This window comes from Oncorhynchus kisutch, linkage group LG15 (genome assembly GCF_002021735.2).
Source record: "Oncorhynchus kisutch isolate 150728-3 linkage group LG15, Okis_V2, whole genome shotgun sequence".
Taxonomy (NCBI): domain Eukaryota; kingdom Metazoa; phylum Chordata; class Actinopteri; order Salmoniformes; family Salmonidae; genus Oncorhynchus; species Oncorhynchus kisutch.
The window spans coordinates 34,252,592-34,270,034 of NC_034188.2; the positions used below are offsets into that span (position 1 = coordinate 34,252,592).

The 17,443-nt window shown below is 43.2% G+C and overlaps 1 protein-coding gene across 1 annotated transcript; it reads right to left on the reverse strand.

Annotated features, from left to right (window-relative positions):
* Positions 1-1,797: 1,797 nt before the first annotated feature.
* On the reverse strand, positions 1,798-14,283 carry LOC109905230 (WD40 repeat-containing protein SMU1). Its single transcript, XM_020502498.2, has 12 exons — positions 14,010-14,283; positions 13,365-13,575; positions 13,081-13,233; positions 10,003-10,113; positions 9,713-9,841; positions 9,355-9,474; positions 9,101-9,217; positions 5,782-5,909; positions 5,531-5,657; positions 3,980-4,147; positions 3,697-3,849; positions 1,798-2,509 (listed from the first exon to the last, which is right to left on the reverse strand). The coding sequence occupies exons 1-12, from the start codon at positions 14,033-14,035 to the stop codon at positions 2,411-2,413; spliced, it is 1,542 nt and encodes a 513-aa protein (XP_020358087.1). The 5' UTR covers positions 14,036-14,283; the 3' UTR covers positions 1,798-2,410.
* Positions 14,284-17,443: the final 3,160 nt, after the last annotated feature.

Consider the following 17,443-nt stretch of genomic DNA (forward strand, 5'->3'; position numbering starts at 1 on the left):
AGATGAAAAAGCCTGGAAATAGGAGAGATGACTAGAAACGATTCTGTTGGCTGTTTTATGTGTGGATTAATTGTCGGAGTAGAGGACCTTGTGCATTTCAGGTAAAATAACAAATGTTTATATCCAAGGACAAATTCGCAAAGCAACAGCAAGCTAGCTAAGTAGGACAAATTAGCTAGCCAGTGCAAGCTAACTAGTTAAATTGCCATACATGTTCAATGCTTTTCTACCTGTCCCCAAATTGTCATTGGTTCAGAGTTTTTGATATTTTAACCTGCGTGTTGTGATCGCGTTTGTTGTGGGTGGACAAAATACATGTATGCACGATAGCGCGCGCGCAGCCGGTGTGTTCCGTGTTAATAAGGCATTATGAACAGAGCTCTGTCTTGTTAAATGGTACAATTTATAGCATTATTTTCTGAAAAAACTTCGAGGAAAAGGGCCTGATTCCTCTCGAATCCGAAGTGACTAGAACGAGGACAGGGAGGCAAGGATGGAACCTCCAAGCCACAATGTGTTTTGACCCTCCTGGGATGCCACAACCGTAGTCCCACTGCATGATGCCATTTGGTGGAAGACCACTGAACATTGTGCCTTCGCATATTAGGATGTTTTGTAGTATGTCTCCAGTTTGATGTCACATTTATTGATACAGTTCATGACCATAATATGAAGTCATGGGATCCAATCATATTTGGCTGGAATAGCACCTCTGGACAAAGAACACTCCTTACCCAATGAGAGAATTCCCATCTGGAAGCTTGTATTGCACCTTGTCACTTTCTGTTAATTCAGTGTCTATATCAGGCTACACATACAGTAACAACATTTTGCCTTGATTATATCCATTAGGCCTAATTGGTCAACACTTTTTCCATACTCCTGCCATAACTTCTGTAAGTAGAGGTCAAGGCTTCATCCTGCTTATTCTGCACGACGTGTAACTTGGCATGCAATGGGGACTGGAAAAGGCGTCCGTGCCCTCACTTCAAAACCAGTCCACTGGCCCTACCATAGGAATACGTGGATACAACTGACTGATGCCGAAGCTCTCGAACATGATTTCGGCTAGCTTTTTAATGGTGGTCGGACTATGGTGGGTCACGTAAAAGCGCGTCGTGCTCTTCGCTTGGGATACACAGACTCTCTTTGGCATCCCATTCTGTTACTATGCCAGTATCCCACGTTAGCCGGTACATATGTTTGGGTTTTCTAAGATTTCACTTCCCACATAGCCGCGTTTGTGATCCAAGGAGCATTGGCGCACCAAACCCATAACACTGGGAATTAGCACGAAGGCACATCCGCCCCAGCGAACCCGGCTTTCAGGTATCTAGCTAGGCCCGACATCAATGACTACACACTTGGTGCACTAACCATTTGGGAAGCGGCCAAGACTTTCTCTCCTACATAAAAGTAACAATTATTCAATTTGTTAATAGAGATATGTAATATTTCTGCATTGTCATTTCAGAAAATGTCCTTAATACCAGACCCCAGCTTTTCGTTCATCTGCATGTCCAGCCCTTATAGTTAGCCTCACAATGAAGTGTTTAATCATTTAACAGTGTTTCACAAGTTTTTTGTCTTCAATAAATAAAATATTGGGGGCCAACACAAAATTGCGTAGATTGTTCAGCCTTCCTATTGGTCAACAATCCGAACCAGCTCTTGTCAAATTGGCAGGCTGCACATTTAGCAGACGCTCGTATCCAGAGAGATTTACAGTAGTGAGTGCATACATTTCATACTGTAAATCTGACTCAAGGCTCAATAAGAGGGCTGCTCGACAGAAAATACTTTTACTTTGTTCCTGGTCAAAAATATTTTTTATTGGCCCAGACAAATGGTACATGTAAAATGTAAATCCAGTCAACCACCACCACGTAATCAATACATAATAGCAATCCATGCGTTTCACATCTAGGAACACACATGGAAAGGAATACCATCCATCGCATTCGGGATTCAAAAATCAAAAAAGGAGACAAATAACAGCCCTTTTTATTTCTTGCTGTGCAGTAAAACAAAGCAATGGCTGACCAGACTGATACGAGGCAAAATATTGAACCGGACATTCTTGAGAGAAAAAAAACGCAATTAAAAAATATTTACATTAATCAATTTTTAAAATATATATAAAAAAAGTTTTTCTAATGCCCATCCCTGCACTCCCAATACCCCAGTGTTTCCCTAGTTAGACCTCGTCTTAGGCATGGCGCAGGAGCCCCACAACAGCAACACGGACTGTCAATTGGGGCCAAAGCATTTTGGCCTGAACAACAGAGCTAGATGGGAGACATTACCCGGCCTGCCTAAAGCAATGGTAGGGAAAACACTGCAGAGTCCCATGGGCAGAGCAGCTGGCATGCCGATGGAAGGGGGCTTGTGGGGTTAAGCAGGGCCATGCTCAGGGTTTCCAGAGCTTGAGTAGGCCGTCCTCGCTGTACGTGGAGATGAGGTTCTGATGGGGGTGGTGGGCGATGCCAATCACATCCTTCTCATGGACCTAGGGTAGGGGAGACAAGAGGTCATGACGAGTTTTTGCGTGTCTTGACGAAATGACATCAACACACAAATTATTTCAGGTAAAATAGAAAACTCTTATTTTTATAATTTGGGAAATTACAGTTTTAAGCAGGCATGAGGTAAATTTTAATGATTGCAATGCAATTTCCCCCACCTGCAAAATCAAAATGTGTTCATCTGTACAGTTTTTGGGTGTCTGGATATATAGCAGTAATATTCTCTCCGGAGCATAAAAAACTACCATAGGCCTATTTCCTGTGGAATCATGGCGCATGTTCTCTCTTTAAAAAACGGTGTTTTGATAGGCCTACCACAAAGCCATGTTATCTATAATATTAAAAACAGTAGACCTGTAGGTTAGGGCTGGTCCTGCATGTCCGATGTGCATCCAAACTGGGAATGTAATTTCCACCTCTACTTCGTTTTCAGATCACTCTAGTCTGAGTGTACAAGAGCGTAGAATAACTGATGAATTTAAGAACACCCGTTGAATATGGCCAGTGTCAGTAAACGTTGGCAAAAAAGCATCATTAAATTACCAGCAGCACATTTAGTCACCAACGCTCTGGATAACATGAAAACAGCCTACCCATCTCTGCTAGGGTGAGTAAAATGATCAGAGTGAGGTGTACTCTCCTTTGAGTCGAAGTAGCTAGCAAGTTAGCTTCGGTGCTTGACTGCCGTTGTGAGGTCAGAACGCTCGGATCAACCCCACCCCTTGCCTGAAGCATCCAGTGTGCTCTGAACGCTCCGAGAGCGAAACACTCTGAATTTACAAAACAGACAATCTGACAAACTCTGAATTTACAAAATGCCCAGATCGCACTCTGGCACTCCAGATTGAATTAACGAACACACCCTAATATAACTATTGTGATGCATAATTGCCATGGTAATTTGGAATTACCCATCAACGAGTATTATAGGCAATGTAGTCATTCTACAGATACATTGGCCTACAAGTGCTTACATAATTTCCATTGCGAGAGAATGGTAAATAAGCAAACAAAAAACACAGCTGAATCTAACGTGGCCAGTGGCATGTAAGAGGTCAACCCACTTCTTTTGAGCCTGAAATGAAGACAATTGGTGCAATATTGTAGGAGGAGATCCTTCTGCAGTTAAGGCATATTGTATTAAAATATAGATGATTTGGAATTAACATACTGTCAGGGTTCTCTCCAGCTTGCCAGTGACCGTGCTGAAGCAGTAGAGCACAAAATCCTCTCCTACACAGTAGATCCACTCGCCACGGGGAGACAGCGTGCAGCAGACAAAGTCTCCTCCCTCCCTCTTACCAGAGCTAAAACTCCTCACAATCTGGAGGACAGAGGGAATAAGGTCATACATGTCATGTCTATCATTTTCAAATATTCAAAATTAATACTTAATACTCATTCAGTTATACGTGGGTTTATGATGACCGTAAGGGGTCAAGTTGAGTCCTGACCTGGCCCTGCATGTTCATGATGACTACGGTGTTGGAGCGGTTGCACACCACAAAGTGCTCTGGGTTCTTGGGCAGCAGGATGACGTTGTTGACTGTGATGTCGGTGCCGGCCGAGGTGCCAAGGGACTTGAAGGTGTTGGTGCATTCTGTGGTTTTCATGTTCCACACCTGACAGAGATTCACAGACAAGGGTTAACAATCAAAAGCCGAGAACATTTATTATGTTATAAATGCAGGTATACTGGTCATACTATGAACTAGCCAATCTGGTATAGGGTGGAGACAAGTCAATATACACTTGTGTGTGTGTGTGTACACACACACACATTCAAATGAGTGGATTCGGCTATTACAGCCACACCCGTTGCTGACAGGTGTATAAAATAGACAAACATTAGCAGTAGATTGAAAGTCTCTGAGCTCTTCAGGAAGGCCAAAATGACACCGTCATAGGATGCCACCTTTCCAACAAGCCAGCTCGTTAAATTTCTGCCCCGGTCAACTGTAAGTGCTGTTATTGTGAAGTGGAAACATTTAGGGGCAACAACGGCTCAGCCGCGAAGTGTTAGGCCACAAGCTCACAGAACGGGACTGCAGAGTGCCGAAGTGCATAATACAATTGTCTGTACTCGGTTGCAACACTCACTACCAAGTTCCAAACTGCCTCTCGAAAGCAACGTCAGCACAAGAACTGTTCATCGGGAGATTCATGAAATGGGTTTCCATGTACGAGCAGTTTCACACAAGCCTAAGATCACCATGCGCAATGCCAAGGCTGGAGTGGTGTAAAGCTTGCCGCCTTTGGACTCTGGAGCAGTGCAAATGCGTTCTCTGGAGTGATGAAACACACTTCACCATCTGGTAGACCGATGGACGAATCTGGGTTTGGCAGATGCCAGGAGAACGCTACCAGCTCGAAAGCATAGTGCCATCTGTAAAGTTTGGTGGAGGAGGAATAATGGTCTGGGGCTGTTCTTCATGGGTCAGGCTAGGCCCCTGAGTTCCAGTGAAGGGAAATCTTAATGCTACAGCATACAATGACATTCTAGGCGATTCTGTGCTTCCTACTTTGTAGCAACAGTTTGGGGAAGGCCTTTTCCTGTTTCAGCATGTCAATGCCCCCATGCACAAAGTGAGGTCCATACAGAAATGGTTTGTCGAGATCGGTGTGGAAGAACTTGACTGGCCTGCAGAGCCCTGACCTCAAACCCATCGAACACCTTTGGGATGATTTGGAACGTCGAGTGCGAGCCAGGCCTAATCGCCCAACATCAGTGCCCGACCTCACTAATGCTCGTGGCTGAATGGAAGCATGTCCCCGCAGCAATGTTCCAACATCTAGTGGAAAACTTTCCCAGAAGAGTGGAGGATGTTATAGCGGCAAAGGGGGGACCAACTCCATATTAATGCCCATGATTTTGGAATGAGATGTTTGACCAGCATGTAGTGTAGGTGGAGCCAAGTCAAAATATATGATGCAAATAACTTTTTTCCTTGTACATTATGGGACTGCTGGCTTCTAGCAGCCTTTTGCAGCGTTGGGGTTCATACCTTTACAGTGCCGTCAGAGGAAGCGCTGATGATATGGTGTCCGTCAGGTGTGAATGTTGCTTCATTAACAAACGAAGAGTGTCCTCGGAACTCTTTCAGCGACTTGCCCGACTTCAGCCCGTGAACCCTGTGGAATGCAAAAACATAACGGTTATGGCTCACTGATGTACAGGTAGGAAGAAAAAAAAAAAGAGGAGAAAGTTAGAAATGAGAAAGCATGAGAGAAAAATAGTTTCATTCCGGAAGGTTACCTAATGGTCTGGTCGAAGGAGGCACTGAGCAGCTGGCTGCTGTCCTTGCAGAAACTGAGGCAGGTGACACCTTTACTGTGGGCGCGCTCAAAGCGTCGCAAGCACTGGCCACTCTGGATCTTCCACACCTGTCAGGGGAGAGACGAGGTAGGGAAGATGGGTTGAGTGGATACTCACACTAACGCAAGAGTTTGAACATCAAAAGTTGAAGGAAAAGTGACACTCCTATAGACCTTTTTAAGGAGGCGTGGAAGTGAACCCTGGAGTTGTACGTTTGTAAAACAGCCGTTCCATCACAGCTGTGAACAGCTAGGCTAGCTAGCTTAGTCTAGTTGTTTTCTCAAGGTCAAATGAGCATTTCGACCATAGTATTCATGGATGGGATGGTCCTTACGATCAAGGACAAATCTAATTTGCAATTTAAAAAGATTTCCCAAAGAAGCATCACTGTGTTGCCTGCATGGATAGTAAAGTCAGCAGCGGGTGGCGACGGTGCCAGGACGATGTGCAGCACACAGGTAATTGGTTTACGGCATCTATTTTAGCTAACGTCAGCTACATATTAGGATAGACAGCCAACCCCCAAAAATGTATGACAAACGTTAGCCACCTAGCTAGCTAAGAAACCGATTTCCCAGAGAACTACGACAACACAAAAACACAATTGCAACAATATCAAATGCAATATCACTTGAGAATAATGAAGCAAGTCCTGGTCTAATTTTGATCGTTTCCTTAACTTCAGACAGAGACCTGTGAAAACTGTTAACCCGGTCTGCAGATGAAGTTCTGGAGGGACTGAAGGGTATATCTCCAATGGGTTATATATGATATTGGTTTACTGTTAGAATTGCTTGTAAGGACTAAAAAAATAAATACTTTAAAAGAAATAGATTTAGAACATGCATGGCCGACCTTGCTCCTAGAGCTCTAGCTACTGGTTGTGCAGGCATCTGTTCCAGTCCAGCCCAGACATACTGCTTATTATGTGTACTAGACGCTATTCAATCATCCCTTGTTTTGGAGTAAGATGGATGTCTAAACCCACTAATCATTTACATAGGCTTTCTTTGTAGGATATGAAATAAAGTTTTGATTCTTTGAATTAAGTATAGTGCATTGTTTGGAAATTGAACATTCCCGGTTTTATTTGGTTGTCACTCACTACGATTTTGTCTGATGATATTGCACAGATTTGCAGCTGATGTCCTTGATCATTGGTGTGGGTGTAACAATCCCTGTATGGCTGACCTAGGATGCCACCACTGTCAACAGCAACACTTCATACACCCAAAGCAGCGTCCATTATCCTACCAAAACCATGATCCATGATCTTGGGCTAGGATAACAGTACTTGAGGTCTCAGGGTGGGTGTCATCACCACACAATGGCTACTAGTGCTTTGTCTAAATTTGTCTTTCCTTGATTACTCACATTCTATCTCAACTGTATTGGAGGAGAAGGTACAAGATCCCTCCCCCTCTGAATTTCTTCTCCAACGGGTTTTCAGGTGATGAGAGGAATCGAGGCAGGATGAATTGAGAAAGCACCAGTCACCCCTCCTGCAATTCTGCTACACTCACTCTCCTCCAGTGGTTGGTACACTAGCTTCAAGTATCATTTGATTAAGGTTTGCGTCCCGGGAAGGAACTCAATACAATTAATGGCTACTTTGCTGCCAATGTAAAAGTGACCCTTCACTGTGGTCACTCTCCAGGGTATTTGTCTAGCCTCCAACTATCCGTGCTCTAACCTTTCGGTTCCATAGCTTACAGTGGATGTGAGATTATTTTTGGCATGCATGCCTCATGCATACATATGATAGGATTAGTATCGGCTTCGTGGGCATGTCCAATGAACATGTACATGTGGCTTGTCATTTATATACTGAAACAGGATTAGCAAATCGTCACACATTGGCGTTTTGTTGATGTTCTCTATTTTATACGATAGTATTGGGAATATTAAAAAGCATTCGCGTCTGAGATAACTTGTGTGGGAATCATTTGCTAATAACTCGAAAAGAAACGGCTGATAAATGGCAAGAGCAGTGTATGATGGGTACTTTTTCATTAGACAATGAGGCTAACCATGTTGAAGGACACCAGATTTGACTTCCACAGCTAGTGGACATGCAGTCATGAAATGGATTAGTGCAAACCCGAACATTGTAATGAAGGTCGGCCTTCAGGGTGACATGCACAGGAGCGAGACATTAATAGCAAATATCACCATCATGAAGGTGTTCAGAAAGGAATTTTGATTGATTTAATTACAAAATATATTTGTTTGCTTCATGTTATGCATGATCCTGGTGTAATCATATGTAGTCCAACATTATAACCACAAGGTGTCAGCTCTAGTATTTGTATACTAAACAAAAATATAAAACGCATCATGTACTGTAGTGTTGGTCCCATGTTTCATGAGCTAAAATATTTGACGTGTATCTTTTTTGACACACAAAGACCCAAACGGCGTCTTTGTGTTGGTTGAGAATGAAATTACTGAACAAGTGAACAATGAAACAGCACAGCAAGTAAGTGAAAGAAATAGGTTTTAATTATGTTTTATTGTTAAATGGGGACATACGTAAATGCCAACAAAATAACTTTCTGGTGTGTGTGTGTGTAACCTTTATATAAATAGACAATTCAGTTAAGAACAAATTCTTATTTACAATGACGGCCCAGACGACTGTGCCAATTGTGCACAGCCCTATGGGACTCCCAATCCCGGCCAGCTGTGATACAGCCTGGATTCGAACCAGGGACTGTAGTGATGCCTCTTGCACTGAGATTCAGTGCCTTAGACCGCTGCGTCCACGTGTGTGTGTGTTAACTATTTAACTGTTCTAAAACAGCCACAAAAATGTTAAATATTGGTTGTCTGTATGTTTTTTTGGGGGCGAGGAATGTCATATCGGTGCATCACTACTAAGTAAATAAGCCATACTTTTATAGCCGCTGAACACCAACCATCAACCACTTAGATCATACATTTTCAGTCTCCGTGTCTGCTCTTCGCAGTCCGAACAAGTTTAAGCAGGCGCGCAGTGGATTATGGTTATTGTAGTCAATGACCACATTTCCAGCGCTAAACTATGTAGAATATTGGTCTGTTGGAAACTACTACGTCCTACTACATTGCACACTTCAGGAGTGACCTGATTTAGCGCTACAGAAACCGCACATCGAACTCACAGAAAAAACCTGAACTAAATGGAATTCAAATTGAACTGACGTTGGTGAATTAGATATTTAAAAAAACTGAAAAATATCCATCATCTCAGTTAATCGTTTAGCACTATAGTACATACCTTTATTTTGCCGTCCTGGGCCCCTGTGGCCAGCATCTCTGTGTCCCTGCTGAAGCACATACATAACACTGCATCGTCCATCATCATGAAGTTATCCTGCGCCTGGTACTTCAGATCCTATCACAAACATTTGATTAGGTCATTTTACAAAATGCTAGCAAGGGTATTTTCAAAACTCCATGAATTGAAATCCAGTGATATTTCCCAAATTGCCACAAATCCGAGTATCATTTGGTGTTGGATCGCACACGTACCTTTCTGATTTTGCCGGTGGTGAAGTTCCAGACCTCGATGAAACCATCAACTGATCCCGTGACCAAGTACTGACCATCAGGAGAGAAGCGGGAACACTCCACGTGGGACTTCTGCCCAAACTAGTAAGAATAAGAATAACACTGCATTATTATAACACCCAAATAGCACTCCTTGTTCTTGTTGTCATGCGTTAAGCGTTTTTATGCATCGTTTGAGTCAATTATGCTTTGCATAACCAAGCCAGTACCATTGAGATACAGGAATCTCTGTAGTAAGAAAGAAATGGCCAAGAAGCAGCATCAAAACCACCCTCACTAATAAAATACACTGACAGTACCCCATCTGGGCATACAGTACCTTTATGTGTCTGGTGAGCTGTGTGGGGAAGCGCTCCTCCTCCACGTCCTTCACAGCTGCCTTGCCCCTGAACAGGTCAATGGTCATACCTGGGGGCAGGAGACCCTGGTGCTGCTGCCATTTTAGGGACTGAGCGAGATGGTGGTTAAAAGATGGCGGTTAAAATACTAAATGTGAGACATCCAGCTGCTGCAACAGAATATTAGCCTGGTCGTAGCTCACACTGTGTGTGCTGAACTAACGTGAAAAGACCCTATTGGTGCCCAGAGGTATAGGAACATGTCACCCACCTGTCCCAGCAGGGCCATGAGACGGGAGGGGGGCACCACGCTGACCTCCCCGGCCAGGGCCTGGGCGATGGCCACACGCCTCTTTTCCTTACTGCTTCCGTCTGGGTAGGCCTGGGAGGACACAGAGGGAGAGCATACAAACACTGGGCAATGACAAACAAGACTGCAGGAACTCGTAAGATACCATAACAAAAACAGACCCAGTCCCGGTTTCCCGGTAGAGGTGGAACTTGGGCGTACGAGTGTTTTAACGATGCACCCTTCTTTCAAATGGCCAAAGATGTAACGTGTTTCCCCAAAAAAGCACGCAGAGAAAATGTTCGCTAAGGCATCTGTCAATACCGATAGGATTGAAAGAAAGGCAGCGCTGCTCTCTGATCAGATTTCTTCATTCATAATCGTGTTATATTTATTCCACAATACTGCCGACAGATCAGCTCCTAGAGATATCACCTATGGCTGAAAATGTTTAGGCGGCTTATTCTAATGCTTGACCAATAGGCAAATAATGCATTAAATCAAGATTTGGCACATTATTGCACACGTTGTTACGCATTATTAAATATATTGAGAAAATGATTTCAATATGATTGAAATATATAGGCCTATGTAGCCTAAACGGTGTTCATCTTTTAAATACAGTCATCTGTTTTCATGTAATTAATATTTTTATCCATTGCTTGTTTGTAACAATTGCAAAAACAAACTTTTTATTTGTAGTCGACATTGTTCTGAAGTTATCTGCGGTCACAGAGACAAATAAACATCTTGATTGTGTGTTTAGGGGAGATCTTCTGTATATAAAGGGCAAAGGGCAAGGAAGGGCAAAAAAAGCATCTAATAACGCACTTAGCTGTTCTACGAGTGGTCTGAGGCAGCCTGTAAATAACAACCGTTTTCAAGTGCAACTTTAGTAACAATGGTTTTGGGACACAACGATGCTCCTACACAGCGGCGACCCGTCATTCAGGGCAGGTGAGGCAGAGCACCACCTGTTTTGAGCACCACACTTAAGTAGAAGTGAGTAAGGCAGCTCCAAAATGCAGGTGTTTCAGCCTAGCTCAGTGCTTTCTGTGGTGGGCTAGCTAGCAGAAAATGCAGAGCGGTGCACCTGATTGGCTCAGTTTTCTGTTATGATTGACTCAGTTTTCTGTCACTCATGGGACAATATGTCATCCCCAATTCTAAGGTTAGAGCTCAAAACTTTTAACCCCTTGGGTTCTGCCATGGAGTTATATTAGAAGTGTCCATCCAAGAAAGCTCAAGGTTATTAGCTGCAGATATAACATGATTTGACGTCATTCTATCTACAGTAGCTTTGATTGGACTGATCACGTCAACATATTACTTTTAAAGTCTTAGCTAGCAGTGATCATCAAGTTGACAATCTACTGGCAAATCCTCTTTAATACTTGTCATATGAAGAGAAATAATGGAGAAAATATAGATACAACTTATCGATGCTCTTCGGCCATTGGACATAAACATTACATAAATTGGAAATCGCAAATTCAATAATGAGTCGTTTGGAAGTAATCAGTGGCTAACTGCAAGCGTTGCAAAGAAACCACTAATGTTAGCCTGCTATTCAATGGAGTGACTGTGTTTCCCCCTCCAAGTTCCCTCCATAAATCCAGAGAATGCCAGACTTCGATGACAAAGTTTGCCAACAAAGAACTGCTGCGCCACCTTCACAAGGTGAGTCCAAAAATATATTGTATGCTGCTCCATAAATTATGTCATATACAAGGGAGATATGTATACTGTAGCTAAGAAAGTAATACTAAGTGTATCTAAGACACTGCATCTCAGTGCAAGAGGCGTCACTGCAGTACCTTGTTCGAATCCAGGCTGCATCGCATCCGGACGTGATTGGGAGTACCATAGGGTGGTGCACAATTGGCCCAGCGTCGTCTGGGTTTGGCCGTGGGTAGGCCGCCATTGTCAGTAAGAATTTGTTCTTAACTGACTTGCCTAGTTAATAAAGGTTGTGTAGTAAGCGGTTAGTAGCCCATGTGCCTCACCCTAATAATTTGGTCTATTTTCACCAAAACGGTATTGTAAACACATCGTTCGTGGCCCGGTATGTGCTTGTTTGGCCACTTTTTTTTGGTACAGCGTTGACAGTGCTACTGATAGTAGTTGTGGTGCTTGTCTTGCACGTGCAAATCCAGCACACACACAACATTCTATAACATAGTGTTATTTGACGTGTCAAATTAAAAGCTTATTTAAGGCGTCAAATAGTGTTAAATGACGTGTATCTTTTTTGACACGCAAAGACCCAAACGGCGTTCAATGTGCCTCACCCTAATAATGTGGTCTATTTTCACCTACTGTTCTAACTTGGTGGTGCACATATAGCCTATAACCTGTTTTAGAGAAATGTAATCATTGAATATTGTAAGCGCTTTCATTGTCTGTTTATATGTCCCATTTATTTATTGTACGGTTCTGACGTGTACAGGGAGTATACTGTAAGAACGGCCCATGAATTCTGTCGCTGTACATTTCAAAAAGTGCTGAACAAATAGTTAGTGACTACGTCCGTCGGCGCTTGCTCATTAATGTCTTAATCGAAATAACGCATTGCCTCTTATCCACTTGTCTCCTTACGCTATAGCTTTGTACATCTCAATGGTCAGTAGAAGCCACATTTGTTTAAGCAAGTCTGCCATTTCAGATATGTTTATGTGTAGTGGCTTTGCTGGCATGCATCCCACTTATTTATTTTTTTGCCCCACCAAGATTTAGATGCTAAAATCGCCACTGCTCCTACAACGGTTCTAACAATGAACTTAGCCTTAAGATGCTTTTAGGAATCCGGGCTTCATTTCTGAGTGACAATGGAAGAAATAGATAGAAGTGGCAAAGTCAAAACTCTATAGGACATTTCTTCATGCTTTATTTCTGGGGAACACAAGTAAAGTTAGGGTGATTTTTTGGTGTTCAATAAAAGGATGTCCAGGCATGCAACTGATGCACAGAGAACCAGACTCATGACAGAACCTGGAAAACAGTGCATACGGAGTTATATCTCCCCTGTGCAGGGTGCAATGTTGGGAGATGCCAACTCACCTCTCTGGGGTCAAAGTAGGAGCGAGCCAGCAGGTTCTCCAGGTGAATGTACCTCTCTGGTTGGGTCTGCTTCAGCATGATCATGGGGTCTGTTTGCCTTAGCAAAGACCTGGCTGCACCCAACTCTCTCAACTCAATGAGCTCCAATACCACCTGGGGGGAACAAACAAATATATTAACTCTCCATCTTACAGAAAACATATTGACATAGCAGTAAATTACTAGATGGTAAATACAGTAATGGTACATACAAATTCAAAATGCAAAATACACCAACTTCTTACCTGTTCATACAAGTCTATTAAAGTCTTGTCAGGGAGCTTGAGTGACTGGATAGCTTGCAGCACAGTGTCCCAATGGCCACTGTTGATGTCTGCCACGAAACTCTCGATACTGTCCACAGTGTTCAAAGACACGGTGGTCTCTTCCTGAAGGGTGGTCAGTGTTCGGTGCAGATTGTTCTCTTTCAGGTACTGCATTATCAGACGAATCACGCTGCAAAATCAAGGACAGACTCCATCAAGGTACGTCATGTTTTGATGCAAGACAAACTCGGTCTATCTTATTCGCTTGCAAACTAGCTAACGTTAGCTAGCTGGGCTGATTAACGATGCAGCTAGCTAGCCTATCAGAACAGCTAAGTTAGCGAGTACATACTATATGGCTGCAAGACTATCATAACCTAAGCTAAAAGACCACTAGTGGTTACAAAAACACACACCACTTGCTAATGAAACATAACTAGGTATCTAGTAGGCTGGTTAGCAAAGTGATGTTAGCTCAGCAAGCTGGGGGTGGCTACAAGCTGCTTGCAGGTTGTGGTACTGGTAGGCCTCAACTGAGTTTAGACCTGCCACGTGAACCATAATAAAGAAACAAATCAAACAACCATTTACAGTTGTGCAAATATGAATACCTAGAATACTTACTCTGCCGATTCCACCTCCAAAGACATGATTAAATCGCCAAAAAGTAGGTAGTTGTGAGGAGAGAACACAGCGCAAACGTAATGAAGGAAGTCGTAGACGTGGGCGGAGTTTCCACTAGACGAGAAATATGTTTTAGTAAAAGACAAAAACGTCCACAAGATGCAACATGCATTCCGGATAGTAGCTAAACTCCCGCTCAGGGTCTTATTCGGGATAAACAGTTTACATGCATGTGCCTTTGATATTTCCCGCTCACGAGTAGGCTATCCCTTTTACCATGATTAAACATATTTTTCCTCATTTAAATGAACATGGGTTAATAAATGGAATAGTAATTTAAATATGGACACTTGATTGTAGGCCTATAATCTCTCACATGTCGAGTACTATAATATGTACTCCTGCAGGATTATGCATTTCTTGCAGTCAAATGATCAAATAAAATACAATTTATTGGTCACATATATGAGTTTAGCAGATGTTATCACTGGTGTAGCGAAATGCGTGTGCTTCCAGTTCCGATATTGCAGCAATATCTAACAATTCCACAACAAATACCTAATAGTATTGAGTATCAGCAAAATAAATGATTACGGAAATTATTATAGTGGATGAACTGCACAGGTAGCCTGCTTTTTTAAGTGATTGGTTTGACAATCAGACGAAAACATCATAAACAACACCCCATGATAAACGAAACGGAGTCTGCTCCAGACCGTGAAAAACAACAGTAAACTGGATGAGATGTTTACATGCCACAGTATCCCGTCTAAATTCAGCATATCCCAGGTATCTTTGGCTCCCTTCACCTAAAAGAGCCGTTAATTTGGCTCCCAAACTGCTCTTCATTCAGTATTTAGAAAGTACCTAAAACCATGAAAAAGTTTTCAATCTCTAATTTAAATCCTAAAACGTACCATTATGTCAGAACTTGAAATGTGATTTCAAATAAATGTTTTACCTGACCAAATTATTAGATGGCCTGGAAAAAATGTATGCACTGAAAAAATGAGGGTTGACCAGAATTTGTATCTATATTGTTCCTTACCATCTTCAGAGAATGTTTTTATAATTTATCTGCAGATAATTGTTGCCTGGAGCTCAAAAAGCAATAGTAACAGTATGCAAATCAGGAAGCAAAATGAATGGCCCTTTCACAGATCATTCAAATCAGTCAAATGTATTTCTAAAGCCCTTTTTACATCAGCAGATGTCACGAAGTGCTTGTACAGAAACCCAGCCTAAAACCCCAAAGAGCAAGCAATGCAGATGTAAATGCATGGTGGCTAGTAAAAACTAAAGAGGAACCAGGCTCTGAGGGTTGGCCAGTCCTCTTCTGGCTGTGCCGGGTGGAGATAATAAGGGTACATTAAAGTCAGATCGTTAAAGTCAGATCGTTCTTCAAGATGTTCAAACGTTCATGGTTGACCAGCAGGGTCAAATAATTTTTTTATTTTTTATTTCACCTTTATTTAACCAGGTAGGCTAGTTGAGAACAAGTTCTCATTTGCAACTGCGACCTGGCCAAGATAAAGCATAGCAGTGTGAGCAGACAACAAAGAGTTACACATGGAGTAAACAATTAACAAGTCAATAACACAGTAGAAACCAAAGGGGGAGTCTATATACAATGTGTGCAAAAGGCATGAGGAGGTAGGCAAATAATTACAATTTTGCAGATTAACACTGGAGTGATGAATGATCAGATGGTCATGTACAGGTAGAGATATTGGTGTGCAAAAGAGCAGAAAAGTAAATAAATAAAAACAGTATGGGGATGAGGTAGGTGAAAAAGGGTGGGCTATTTACCAATAGACTATGTACAGCTGCAGCGATCGGTTAGCTGCTCAGATAGCTGATGTTTGAAGTTGGTGAGGGAGATAAAAGTCTCCAACTTCAGCGATTTTTGCAATTCGTTCCAGTCACAGGCAGCAGAGTACTGGAACGAAAGGCGGCCAAATGAGGTGTTGGCTTTAGGGATGATCAGTGAGATACACCTGCTGGAGCGCGTGCTACGGATGGGTGTTGCCATCGTGACCAGTGAGCTGAGATAAGGCGGAGCTTTACCTAGCATGGACTTGTAGATGACCTGGAGCCAGTGGGTCTGGCGACGAATATGTAGCGAGGGCCAGCCGACTAGAGCATACAATCGCAGTGGTGGGTGGTATAAGGTGCTTTAGTGATGAAACGGATGGCACTGTGATAGACTGCATCCAGTTTGCTGAGTAGAGTGTTGGAAGCCATTTTGTAGATGACATCGCCGAAGTCGAGGATCGGTAGGATAGTCAATTTTACTAGGGTAAGCTTGGCGGCGTGAGTGAAGGAGGCTTTGTTGCGGAATAGAAAGCCGACTCTTGATTTGATTTTCGATTGGAGATGTTTGATATGAGTCTGGAAGGAGAGTTTGCAGTCTAGCCAGACACCTAGGTACTTATAGACGTCCACATATTCTAGGTCGGAACCATCCAGGGTGGTGATGCTAGTCGGGCATGCGGGTGCAGGCAGCGACCGGTTGAAAAGCATGCATTTGGTTTTACTAGCGTTTAAGAGCAGTTGGAGGCCACGGAAGGAGTGTTGTATGGCATTGAAGCTTGTTTGGAGGTTAGATAGCACAGTGTCCAAAGACGGGCCGAAGGTATATAGAATGGTGTCGTCTGCGTAGAGGTGGATCAGGGAATCGCCCGCAGCAAGAGCAACATCATTGATATACACAGAGAAAAGAGTCGGCCCGAGAATTGAACCCTGTGGCACCCCCATAGAGACTGCCAGAGGACCAGACAGCATGCCCTCCGATTTGACGCACTGAACTCTGTCTGCAAAGTAATTGGTGAACCAGGCAAGGCAGTCATCCGAAAAACCGAGGCTCCTGAGTCTGCCGATAAGAATATGGTGATTGACAGAGTCGAAAGCCTTGGCAAGGTCGATGAAGACGGCTGCACAGTACTGTCTTTTATCAATGGCGGTTATGATATCGTTGAGTACCTTGAGTGTGGCTGAGGTGCACCCATGACCGGCTCGGAAACCAGATTGCACAGCGGAGAAGGTGCGGTGGGATTCGAGATGGTCAGTGACCTGTTTGTTGACTTGGCTTTCGAAGACCTTAGATAGGCAGGGCAGGATGGATATAGGTCTGTAACAGTTTGGGTCCAGGGTGTCTCCCCCTTTGAAGAGGGGGATGACTGCGGCAGCTTTCCAATCCTTGGGGATCTCAGACGATATGAAAGAGAGGTTGAACAGGCTGGTAATAGGGGTTGCGACAATGGTGGCAGATAGTTTCAGAAATAGAGGGTCCAGATTGTCAAGCCCAGCTGATTTGTACGGGTCCAGGTTTTGCAGCTCTTTCAGAACATCTGCTATCTGGATTTGGTTAAAGGAGAACGTGGAGAGGCTTGGGCGAGGAGCTGCGGGGGGGGCGGAGGTTGCAACAGGTCAGC